This window comes from Balaenoptera ricei, chromosome 16 (assembly GCF_028023285.1).
Source record: "Balaenoptera ricei isolate mBalRic1 chromosome 16, mBalRic1.hap2, whole genome shotgun sequence".
Classification (NCBI taxonomy): domain Eukaryota; kingdom Metazoa; phylum Chordata; class Mammalia; order Artiodactyla; family Balaenopteridae; genus Balaenoptera; species Balaenoptera ricei.
The window spans coordinates 37,309,572-37,323,218 of NC_082654.1; the positions used below are offsets into that span (position 1 = coordinate 37,309,572).

At 34.1% G+C, this 13,647-nt stretch overlaps 1 protein-coding gene across 3 annotated transcripts in view; it reads right to left on the minus strand.

The window, feature by feature from the left end:
* Positions 1 to 371: 371 nt before the first annotated feature.
* Positions 372 to 13,647, minus strand: part of KIF20B (kinesin family member 20B) — a 75,989-nt gene continuing 62,713 nt past the window's right edge. For all 3 annotated transcript variants that reach the window (XM_059900032.1, XM_059900030.1, XM_059900031.1), the window contains 7 exons: positions 11,927 to 12,103; positions 10,051 to 10,161; positions 8,454 to 8,651; positions 5,756 to 5,857; positions 5,199 to 5,349; positions 1,758 to 1,900; positions 372 to 609 (listed from right to left, as the gene is read on the minus strand). In XM_059900032.1, the coding sequence (XP_059756015.1) occupies positions 532 to 609; positions 1,758 to 1,900; positions 5,199 to 5,349; positions 5,756 to 5,857; positions 8,454 to 8,651; positions 10,051 to 10,161; positions 11,927 to 12,103 (960 nt within the window). In that variant the 3' untranslated portion in view covers positions 372 to 531. The remainder of the gene's footprint in view (positions 610 to 1,757; positions 1,901 to 5,198; positions 5,350 to 5,755; positions 5,858 to 8,453; positions 8,652 to 10,050; positions 10,162 to 11,926; positions 12,104 to 13,647) is intronic.

Here is a 13,647-nt window from a genome sequence, read left to right on the forward strand (position 1 = left end):
AAAAATAAAAGACATTCTAATTAAAGGCCTGAGATCTTTTCTAAATTATGTACATACATATTTTAGCAACTAGAAGACCTGTACACACTTACTCCCTGAATCTTAGCTATAATCCAAACAGATATGTAAAATTACCTGTGTTTCCTAACAGATACAGTAAAAGCAATTCCTAAAACACTGTGAAATATAAGTAAACCAAATACCTGACCTGTGATATCTATGTATAGAAAAACAAACAAAAAATAACAGCATCTTTCCTAGGCTCCTCACTGGTCCCATACCTGGGATAACAGGAAAATACACACAGTTTGAAAAGAAGCTATTATTTAAAAGCCTTAGAAAAGTAGACAAGCAAACTTACTGTTGACTTATTTTCTTTATTGAATTAAAATTACATTACTATAAAATAGCAATGTACATACAGAGGGATTTGCTGTATCATAGTATATACAATTGTCTTTAAAAAGTCAGGATGCAAGTTACAGTGATTATGAATATAAATTTTATATTAAAACATTCTCCATAAGTGATTTATTTGACTGTTTTGGTTCGAAGTCGTCGTTTGAGAATCTGATGATCACTTTCTTTCACTTTATGGTCCATCAAAATCTGAAATTAACAATTTCACAATTTTTTATAAATAAAAATAAAAATGAAAGCTTACTTACAATTAATAAGCTATGTTCATGTTCTTAATAATTGAAATAAGTACATGACAGTACTTTTTGTCTTCCTGGACTGCAGATATACAATCTTCTATAAAAAAGCATGCCTAAGGTAGTAGATTTTATAAAAGATTCTTTCAACACTACCTAATTCTGGAATTAAAATCATCCACAATTTTACTGAATTCATAGCTTGAAATAATTACTAAAATATTTGGAGACAAGTGCCTCAAATAATTTTTAGGAAATGATTTTTTGCAGTAACAAGAATATAACTTAGAAAGTAGAAACAGCATTATTTTGCAACTAAGAAAAGAAATAACTTCAGCCAAGGGAGAAAATTATGTACTTATCAGACAGATGGAGAAAAGTAACCAAGAGAACAGTACTTCCAAAAGCATGTCCTAATGATCCTAATTCTTTACTACTTGCTTCAAGTGTCTATCTTTTATCTGATGGCTACTGTTGTAAAAGGTCTCTCCTGATTTTTCTTGGCCATTTTCTGTTGAAGGCTTTTTCTTTAATTCCTTTTCTATCTTCACTTCCATCCACTAGGCAGATGTAAGCATGATAGAAAATTAGAACTTTCCCTGTAATAGAACAGCCTGTTCTGAGTAAGGAGAATGAGTCATAGAGTCAGGGTGACAAACTATAGTCTTTTCTTAAGAAAACCTGGAAGCCTTAGAGGGAAAGTGGGAGGAAATGACTGAATGTCTATTCTATATTTTTAGCAGGCAGACTTAGGCCCAGATTTGTACAACTCTTGTGATAAAGATAATAAGAAAAACAGATGTTAGAAGCCAATAAATTATTAAATAGTGATAATTCTATTGATGGAATTAAAATTCCTCTTATGAGTTTATAAATGCAGATGTAAGTGACACTTGTATACATTAATGCAGCATTTATAGTCAATTACTATAAATTTAACACATCCAGTACCAAAAGTACAACATTTAGAGCGTGTTTTAAGAGATATGGTCTACAGAATAAAATTTCAAACCATTATATAATTCAAATTGTTATGAATACTTCAGAATTAAAAAGAACATAAACAGTTTTACTTTCAAGAAAACTTAAATAGTAGCTTACCACTTGGCCAGATATATCAATAGGAGATGAAATTTCATTTGTGTATAATTTCCGTTTGGCCCGTTTTGGTCGAGACACATTTTCTTTACTTACTTCTACATTTGAGAGCTTTGAAGAGCTTATTGTTTCAATTATCTTCTTTGCTATGAAAAAAATACATTAGTTAAATCTTGAAATAATTTTCTAACTGCAAATATTTGAAATCCTTAATAAAGAACCATATTAAAAAGAAAAGCACTGCAATTTATAAATGGTAAAAGGTCACGAATAGAAAACTCACAAAGAAAAAAATTAAATGCCTAATAAACACACACATTAATGATCAACAGCAAAAATAAAATGGCAAATAAATAAAATATCACTTCACTGATGTTCAACATATTGAAAAGGTTTGGTAAATTACAGTACAACCAGTAAAACTCAGGCATCTTTAATGACTTGGAAGAGGTTTATACTACATTAAGGAAAAGATCAGGATACATATATAGTGGACCATGCATCACTAAGAACAATAAGGTGGTAGAGCTAGTTCAGTACTCACATGTAAAGACGTCCACAATGAATACTAAGTGAAAGTAACTTGTAACTGTGAGCCCTTTACTCCTAGTTAACAAACGCGTGCACATGCACACATAGAGTAAAAGAAACCAAATTGTTAACAGTTGATTGCTTCTGGTAAGTTGAATAGGAATTTAAAAACTTCTTACTTTGTACATATGCTTTATTTTTTTAATAGACACATATTGATTTTAACAGAAAACATACTTCCATTTGGGAAAACTTCTGGATAGAAAATCCATGTACATATGTTATCAACTATATATTTTTTTAAATAGAAAACACATTTAAGGAAATATGCTGAACTGAGGTCTACTTGTCAAGGGCTGAGCTGAGCCTGAGAGCTGAGCTGCCAGATGTCAGAGTGGCTAATTAAGACAACAAGTCAAAATGAAAGTTAAAGCCTTTAACCACTTAACTGCAGTTGAATAAGCAAGAGGCTAAACCTGAGAAAGCGCCACCTCCCACCGCCCTTCTACATTCCCCCATGGAATAATGCACAGTCTGGGTCAGGTGCATCAGCACAGAAGTTGGGGTGACCTTATTGCCAAGTGAGCCCTAAACAAAAGGCTCTTGCACTTGCAGTTTTATGGACCTTGGTGCTGGAGACCAGGGGGGAGGGCTAGGAGTGGAAAAGTAGAGTCAGAGTGGAGAAAAGTGTCTTCAAGTTTCCCTCCACTTCCCCGTCATAATGTCTTTGGCAGAGATGCCTGAGGACGTTCTCTACTGAAGGCCCCCAATTAATAGGATACAAATGAAGGCCCCTAGGCTAGGAATGCAGACATGTGTAAGAGTATGGCTGGCAAGAGACCTGGGTCCTTGACTAACTCCCTTCACAGACTGCGATGCATTGGCTGTGTATCAAGTTTGATGTAGGGACGGTAGCTTTCCCTCATGAGACATAACATGTAAAAGCTTTGTAATTGCCTAAGGTCAGCCTGAAACAAATCACACATAGGATTTTGGCCTGGAGCTTCGAAATTCCTCACTACTGTGTGCCAACCACTATACTAAGAGCTGAGGATGTAAACTAGACAGACATTTTGCACTTGTAGAGCTTATATTCTACTGGAAAAGATAATAAGAAAACAAAAAATTATATAGTTTAAATAATTCATTTTGCACTTTGAAAAGATCACTCTGGCTTCCGTGTACTGAATGGATAAGAGATAGACAAAAGGGATAAACTGGGAAACCAGCAGTTACTGAGTAATGGATTAACAGTAGTTAACAGAGCAGCAGAATTTTAAGCACTAATCTCTGTTTTCTTCTTTTCTCCCTTTATTTCCAAGTGATCAACAACAGACATGTACTGCAGTTACAATCCCAAACAGGGATACTTTATATTACTAGAAATAAGTTTTTAAAAATTCCACACCGGGTATATAGGTAGGGAAGCCGTTAAGGAGCTGAGTCAACCAAGCAAGGGAGTCATTACCAGGTGGGTACCTCCCTCTCCTCGAAAACATATTTCTTTTTAATATATAAGCAACGGTCAACATAATTTAAATAAAATACAGAAGCATCTAAAATAACAAGTCCCACCTCTCCAAATTTAGACATTTAACAGTTTGCTGTTTGTCTCTCCAGATATTTTCTGTGCTTATACAAACTATACCTTTCAAAGAATGTATATATTTTTTGAAAAATATATACAAATGGGTCTAAGTCTGAAGTTCCCAAACTGAGTACCAAGACATGCTGCAGCAAATTCACAAGAGCAGCTCAGAATATTTTAAATTTTTGAGGAAAACAGTGACACTCAGTAACTCAGGGTAGTTCAGTTTCAAAACGATATCATATTACCTTCCTTCTGATGATGACATATTTTGGCAACCTGGATTTTCAGGAGCTGAATTTTCAGTGATTGTTTGGCCTTAAGTATTAACGGATGGGACTATTAGGTGTTTCTTTGAGTGCATGGACACAATGAAAAAAATTACTGAGACATTAAGGGCACTGTGAACCAAGAAAGTTTGGGAAGCTCTGTGGTTAAGCTTTTACAGAAAGTATTTTTACACAACCAATCTGACTAAATTCAACTGTCCCTGCTTTCAGTCCCTTTCCCTCCTCATTCTCCCCACCTCTAGTCTCCAATTTATCCTATTGCTACCATTCAGGTACTCTAATGAAAACTCACTCCTTCCTGCCCCCTTCCTCCCAATAATCTCTCCACATTCTAGATGCCAGATGCATATTGCTACCTGTAATTGCCTGCACATTCCCTACACTTTCCTGGTACTCTATTTGTGTTAAAACTGTTCCCTCTGGTAGATGTATATATAAACATATATTTATGTATACGTGTATAGAGAGAATATATATCTTAGCACATATTAATACAAAAGTATTAGTATGTCTACATTATATTATAAAGAAAAAAGCATTAAGCAACTAAACTCAATACGTATTTATAGAAATATATGCTTTTGATATATATGATTAGGTAATGTTTATACATGCAGAGAAAAAAACAGTAGAAGAATATATACCATAATACTAACAGTGGTTATCTCTAGGAGGTATAATCTTCCAACATGTCAACACCCAGGTTAAATCCCATCTCTTCTATAAAATCTTCCCATAGCCCCCAAACAAACAGCTCTCTTCCTCCAATACTACCATGCACTTTCCTTGTATCTCTACAACTATTACATTAAGTAGCCTGCTCTGCATCAATTACTTAAATACAGATCTTTCTCTTCCATTACACAGTGAACACCAAGGCATATCATCCTTTCATGTTTCCTCCCTAAATACCTAACATAAGACACTGTCTATTGGAAATATAATAGTCACTGTTGTTGAGTTTATACACCAATCAGATATTAGAAAACACCATATATCTAACGTAAAAGGTCATTTAATTAATATTCTGCAAACCTTTTGATTGAAGAATAGTTGGAGAATGTTGTAAGAAATCTCCAAATTTCTGTAGCGTTCCTTCTTTTTTCTTAGCAGGCACGTTTATACTAATTGTGGATGCCTGACTCCGTAAAGAATAGGTTTTCTTAGATGACGGGCGTGTGGAAACCTAATAAACAAACACTTCTTGTTATTGTTGATGAGGAATGTTAGAAGGAAACAGTTATAGCCATAGTTGAATTAAAGAGGCCAGGCACAGGTTATGAATTCTCAGGCAGGGAACTTGGGATTAAGAATATAAGGAGAGGGATGAAAGGGCCAGAGAATGAGTGTGATAGAATGATAAGTCAGAGGTGAACACATCAAGGGGTACCTGCTACTTGCCAAATGCCAAAGGTTATATACTCTGAGCTGAATTAGATGAATAGAAAATGAAAGAGAAATAATTTATAACTGGACAAAACCCAACTTCTGAATAATTATTACTAATCAAATTTGACATTTTTATTTTCATCTTCTACTTTATAAATGTAAGTTATGAAAATGGTCAATTTTGGACAAATTAGAAGACAAACCTTTTGTTCCTTTTTGACAGAAGAATTTCTATGCTCAGAAACAGGGGACTTCAAATTAGTTCTGGGTGTAGTATTCTTCTTATTTTCAAATTTCACAAAGTCCTAAAAATAATGAATTTCAGCACTGATTAATTTCTTTTTTTTTTTTTTTTTTGATTAATTTCTTGACAGTGTTTTCTTTCTCTCTCTAGACTCCAGGGGAGGAAAAAAAAAGAACAAAAGCAAACTAACAAACAAACAACAACAAAACAAGAAAATGGTTCTTAAACAGGGGCAATTCTGACCCCAGGGGACATTGGCATTGTCTGAAGATATTTTTGGTTGTCACTGCTGGGGATAAAGGGCAGGTTTAATGGAAACTAGTGGGTAGAGGCCAGGAATACTGCTAAAAACTCCTTAAAATGTATAGGGCATTGAACTCTCCCAAACAAAGAAATATCTGGCTGAAAATGTCAATCATGCTGAAGCTAAGAAACCCTGACTGAAGGTACAATGTTTTTTGCCAGCTTCATTGAAATATTACTCATATGTAACATATGTAAGTTTAAGCGCACAGCATGATGATGTAATACATGTTTTTATTGCAAAATGATTGAAGGTATGAATTTTTCACATGCATCATGATGAAATTACATTAGTTAAATGAAGGGATAACATCTTTTATTTGAACCCCATCTTGACAATACAACATAGCAATATATTTATCTACCCTTTTCCCAACTCCCAAATCATGCTGAGCATGACCTCTAACTGATGCTTAGTGACACTGAAAACAAAACAAAAATCTGCAGTATAAGCACAGGTAAAATGTGAAGGTTAAGAAACACAATCTGTTTTTGCTACTAAAAAGGCATGACATCTTACTCTTCTTTTCCCCACTTAATCTTACTTAAGACAAAGTCTTTTGTAGTACATTAACTGAACTGAACTTGTGCAAATACTAATCGTACTAAAGATTATAAGCATAAAAGGAAAAAAAAAAAAGGCAAGAACAGAAGCAGAGAGATCATGACTGAACCTCAGAATTCAAGTTACCAAGTAAAGTCTTAAGGATCACAAGAAGAAGATTTCCTAAAAGAGGGAAGACAGATAGATGGTAATCAGGGGAAGCAAAGGAAGAAAGATTGTAACTCCATCATACTTGTAGTGTTCAATAAAGAGCTCTTTGGAGTCTTCACTAGATTAGAATATAGCACTGCATAAATTATTTTCCTCAGGACTTTACAACACTCAGTTTATTACAGCAGTGAAGAGCTAGCAAAATCAGTTAAAACTTTTTAAGTTTCTACATGGTTACCCTACAACAATCTGTGTATCTATTCTGAAATTGGGAGTATATGCCGGCAGTAAAATGAATAATTTTATCTTAACCCTCTGAGTATACAACCAATTTTTCCTTTTCCTTTGAAAAAAATGAATCAAATCAACATAGATGTTAGTCACCATGTTAACAAAGATGATGAAATTAAACTACTTAGTACAGTTGACCCTCGAACAAAACAGGTTTGAAATGCATGAGTCTGCTTATACACTGATTTTTTTCAATAGTAAATACTACATTACTACGCGATCTGTAGATGGTTGAATCCGTGGATGAGGAACCTCACATACTGAGGGCCGACTGTAAGTTACACAAGATTTTTCTGCGCAGCGGCTGGCACCTAACCCTCATGTCGTTCAAGGGTCAACTGTATCTTAATGGTATCTAAAGTGTACTAAATATAAATTAAATAAATATAGAATAAAAGGTAACTAAGGCTCTCCAAGACAGTCGCTAAAGGTGTTCTATGTGTAGAAGGAAATATGCTAAATAATGTTCATTCAGCAAATGTATTACCTGACAGAGAGCCTCAGGAGTACGGTTAATATTATTTCTGCTCTTCCACCAACTTGAAAATATACTACTCTTTAAAGGAGTGAAAAAGACAAGTTGGAAAAAAAGTTATTGTGCTAGAGAGTTTATAATTATAGTTTTAAACATAAATATTTCTGTTAACATAAATATTACCATTTATTATGTATCTACCATATGCGGAACAAAAGCAAAACATTTTAAACATATTATATCTAATTCTTTATTTCCAAAAGGAGGAAAGTGAGGATCGGAAAGTTTATGTGACTGGCTAGAATATGACAGAAGGTTTGGTAACCCCACGATCAGAAAGCTGTAGCAGGAAGAAGTAAATCACTCTTGGCCTACCACTAAATCGAGACCCAAATTTTAATACTGGCTCATAGAAAAAGAATTTCTCTTCTGAAACCTACTATGATCATAGAGACCTAAGATTTTAGTTAAATGACAAAGATTATATTCAAGCAAGTTAGTCGTTTCAGTTTCTCTAATTCCTTTTATCAACCCCTTTTCTCTTCCACTGGAGGGAAAGTGACTCAGTTTGAACAGGACTGGTATACTGAAATAGCTCGCTACTAAAATTCACCACCATTTGACCTGTCATAGCTTCACTAAAAGAAGGAATAATCTATATATTTTAAAATCTATAAGCTTTTTGTTTGAGGACTATTCACCACAGTAATATTCTTAAAACAGTATTAAATATACCATAAACTATGATTTTAGTCTCTAATAGCAGTGCTTATGAATAGGAGGGCAATGTAACAGAATTTAACTATATATTATCACTGAGCTTAATAATAATAAGGTTTACTTGTTTAATTCACTTAATAGTTAAGTATTTACCTCCTCCATTTCATTACTCTTCCTCTTCCGGGCCTTGGGAATCTTAACCGTCACTGGTGAGGTACAACCCAGGTGCTTCACTGCCATTTTGTTTGGCTGTAAAGGTGTAAATTGAATCTCTAACTCAGGTTTTGGAAATCGAGAACTTTGATTATTTTCTGTTGACACTTCACAAGAGTCAAGGACTACAGATCCATCCTACAACAGAATTTAAAAGGAAAACAAATCTTATTTGCAGAATATGAATTTCTAAATTGCCAAAAACTAACTCTCTCAAATACCTATTAAAAACAATAAATTGGAAAAGATAAAAAGTTTGCTGGATCAAATTTGCTACAGCGAGGACAGAAAGACTGAGTTATCATCTACTTTCTCCAGGTTTATATATGGTATGTTAAAATTGAGAGAAACTTAGAGATCAGTATTTCCGAAACCTGTGTCATCATAAGAATTATCTAGAGAAATTGTTTAAAAGATTCTTGGACCCTACCACAAACCTACTAAATCAGAACTCTCCAAGGAAAGAGTTAAGGATTTTTAATAAGCACCCTAGTTATGGTAAACTAAAATTTGCTGTAAATTCTTTACTGTTCTTCCCATTGAGAGATAAGAGTCTCATTCCCCTTCCTTGAATTGGGGCTGGCCTTAATGGCTTCCATGACTAATAGCATGTGGTGGAAGTAACATGATTCTTCTGAAGCCTTGTAAGGAATGGCTTGTGTTATTTGCCCAGATCAAAATGCCTTTCTCTTCCCATTCTCTGCTTGGTAAACTTCTATTCACCTTCAAGACCCAGTACGATGTTACTTTTTCTAATCCGCGTCCACAACCACTCAGGCAAAATTCATCATATCCTCCTCATCAGTGTTTCTTCTTAGCACTCTCTTTATAGCACTTAGTCCATAAGGTGAAACAAGATAGTCATTAAATACCTGTCTTATTAGACTTCTTATTCCTTGAGGATGGCGATCATATCTTACTTATGTCTTTCTCCTCAGTGCAAGGTTCCCAACAATGAATGTTCCCAATAAATGTGTTTTTAAAATAAATATTTAAAAAGTAATTTTATTTTCAAAAAGTGACATAGAATTTTTATCTATTTCATAGGCAATCTAAGAAACTACATTATCCAACGTGAGTCACAGAACCCTAAGCCCATTTCAAACTAAGGAAACTCATTGTGAGGTTATTGGGATTTGGTGGTAAAGTTATAAAATGGGTAAAATTTCCAAAAAATACTATCTACTAGAATGCTTATTAAATGGACTGCTTATGAGGGAAAATAGTCATCCATGTTTTATCTTTTGTGGGATTTCCTATTTCTGACCATCAAATTTGTTTATGATCAAAGACCTGTTTGAGATCAGTATCATTTTGAGAGGAAATTAATACCATTTGGGGATCAAATTTCCCCAAAAGAATTGCATCTCCCCTCAAAAGCCTTCAGTTTTCCTTTCCATAGCCAAGAGCACACACAGCTAACTGTACAGCAAGATACCTACAACAAGTGATTAAATTATACTTGCAAGTGTTTTTTAGTAATTAATGGTCATTGGTAAAGAGGGTTAAAAAGTGGACTGCGTTATCAAATACCCACCTCTACTTCATCCCTGGAAATTTCAAAACTTGTTGACTGAGGTTCAGTTTCAACCCTGCCAGGATCCATTGAACTCATATGTCTGGGCTGGATATCCATGGTCTGTTTTTCCTAAAGTAAGGAAATATTAAAGCAACAAGCCACCGTAACCGAATATACATTAAAATACTTCACCTAAAGAATATAATATCAAGATTTGGGTGAATTCAATAGTGGAAGTAATTAAAGACTTCTTCAACGACCAACTAACTCTCCTTCTTCTCTTTCATCCTCAGAGAGTTAGGAAAGGCTGGGCAACTTTCCAGCCTCTTCTGAATCTGATCTAAAGAGAAATTTGAAAGATTACTTTCAACTTCCAAGGTGTTTTACATATATTCTCTCATTTTACTTTCACTGCAACTCTGAGATTTGGCAAGAATTGTTATTCCTACCTTCCAGATGAAGAAATAGAGGGAAATTAAATAACATGACCATGGTCTGTACTGAGTTGGAGCTTGAACACCCAAAATCACTTTGATAACACAATTTTCAAAAACTACAGGTGTCTTAGGAATGCAACTATAGCATTGGCGTAGAAAAGACCATACTGATAACTAAATCTTTCCTTGCTGCACACTCTTCATCCCACTTAATCAGTCATAGGGTATGCTCTATTCCTAAGCCCTACTTAAGGGATCTATAAAAAAAATCAGAATACATTTTTAAACTTGATAAATTCCAACGTGCACCTTCTAATCACTACCATCAAAATCAAAAGTCAAATACATCTCTTATGTCACCTACCTATAATTGTCAAATAAAAAAGATCCTATTGCATTCATAATGGGGAAAGCAACTAGCATGTACTGACTTCCACTGTGGTAATAACTGTGCTAATTGTTTTACAAATGCTCTCAGTTAATTTTCACAGTTCTATTAGAAAGACATCATCATCTCTGTTTTAAAGTTTGCAAATGTTAAGTAATTTTCCTAAAGGTCCCAAAAACACACTGACAGCAGTTGATACCTAGTTTTTCTAACTTTCTATTCTGTGCAATTTATACCACATGCTAATACCTCTGTTTTGAGCAGTCTTTCTCTTAGAATCATGAAGTCTTTTGATGTAAGAGACATATACACATAAACACATTTAATTTTATTATTGTCTGAAGGCTGTAGAACAGCAGATTTTCAAATGCAGATTATTTACTCTGGAAAGACTAGCTTCAGATGTACCCTGATTCAATTTACCTGGGAAATAGCTATCTGTGAAATGCAATACTTTCTTTATCTAGGGTTCCTAGCCCCAATGCAATATTACAAAAGTAGCTCCTGGGAATTCCCTGGTGGTCCAGTGGTTAGGACTCGGTGCTCTCACTGCCAGGGCCTGGGTTCGATCCCTGGTCGGGGAACTAAGATCCCTGCAAGCTGTGTGGTGCAGCCAGAGGAGGGGGGAAAAAAAAAGTAGCTCCTGAATGACTCACATCTCCTCACCATTGTGCTTATTTTCAAAAACAATTTGTATCTTTATCATAAATTTAGGATGGGTTCAAGTATTTAAATATCACCAAGCATTCAGGCTGAGTCACATTTCCACATTTTAAAGGCAGATTAGGGACTAAATCATCAGTTGTTTATTTTCTAATTATTCTATCTGAGAGATATGACTGAAATGTTGGAGAAAGTACTATTTCTCAATTAGTCATTGATGAGTCAACCATAATGATAAACTCTGAAAACTCAAAATTCATTACAAATATCCAAATAATTTTTTCAAACTATGACTCCCCACTGATCTACTTACATTTTTATTCTTTAAAAGTTAATCAATTAAATAATTTTGAAAACTTCCTATGTTTAATTTAAAAAGGCATAGAAAGAACATGATTCTACTGACTGTTTCAGAAGTTTCTGATGTGATCTTTTTTAATTGTTCAATTTCACTATCTTTCTGTATGTTACTGGAGATCAGTGCTTTCAGCTGTATTTCTAAAGCTGCAACCAGTTGATCGCGTTCTTCCCGCCACTGTTGGAGGTTACCATCTTTCTCAGCCAATTGTGCTTTAAGCATTTCCTAAACAGAATATGGACAAAATATTAAAGTAAACCTTGCAAAATTATGAATCTAAGAATTTTTTGAAGTTATTATAAATAACACAATAAATACAACTGTGAACAGGATATATAACAAATTATGTAGTCAAGTCTCGATAAAATATTTACTTATAAAGCCAAATACATAATACCTTTATATACCTTGAATGTCCACACTGGGCACTTCTTTCAATAAAAAATTACCGCTTTTAAACTAATTCTAGCATTTCCCCCAATATTTGAGAAATGAGATGGTAAAATTACAATAAAACAAATGACAAAACTAGTAGCAACAAACAGAGAAATGAAAATTAAAAATAACATTTTCACTGGGTTCAAAAATCATAAAATAGTTAGTGGTAAATTAAAGAAAATATGTGCAAGACCTAAACATGACAAACTACAAAACATTGCTGAAAGAAATAAAAGAACACTTAAATAAACAAAGAGAGAATCTGTGTTCAAGGATCAAAAGATTCAATATTAAGATGCCAGGTCTCCCCCAAAAGATCTATAGAGTCAAAGCAACTTCAAAATCCAAGCAAGTGTGCATGTGTGTGTGTGTGTGTGTGTGTGTGTTGATAGAAATGAAAAAGCTGACTCTTAAAAATAATATGAAAATACAAATGACGTAACAGTCAAAATTATGTTGAAAATGAAGAACAAAGTAGGAGCAATCACACTACATCATTTCAAGCCTACTATAATAATAATAATCAAGACCGTGATATTGGCGTAAGGATACATAGACATCAGAAAGCAGAGGATAGGGTCCACAAATGTTATGGTCAACTGATATTCTATAAAAATGCCAAAGAATTTCAATGGAGGAAAGGACAGTCTTTTCAACAAAGAGTGATGGAACAACTGAATAGCCAAACGGAAAAAAAGAAAAAACCTTAATCGTAATCTCACACAATGTATGAAATTTAATGCTTGGACAACTGATTTATGACAAAAGTTGCAGAGCAGTACAAAAGAAACAGTTTCTTCAATACGTACTACCAGGTCGATCGTTAATACACATTTACAATGACAACAACAGCTTTTACCCCATCTCACGACAACACAAAAATTAATTCTAGGGTTTACCTTTCATATGAAAGGTAAAACCCCAAAACTTTCAGGAATAATGTAAGAAAACATCTTCATGCCCTTGAGGTTCATAAAGGAAAAGATTGGGAAAATGAATTAAAATACCTAAGAATTTCTGTTCTAAAAAGGCAACAAGAGAGTAAAAAGGTAAACCAGAGATTGAAAGAAGGTAACTGCAACACACTCCTCTCCAGAAAGTATAAGGAACTCCTATAAAAAAAAAAAAGATAGTCCAATAGAAGATAAGCAAGGGGACTTGGATTGGCAGAGCCAATAAACTAAACATCCAACAATACTAGCTGGAGTATAAACGGATACAACTATTTTGAAAATCAGTCTGTCATTCTACTAGAGTTCCACATATGTTTACCCTATCAACTAGCAATTCTATTCTTGGCTATATAGGCAATAGAAATGCATGCACCTGTG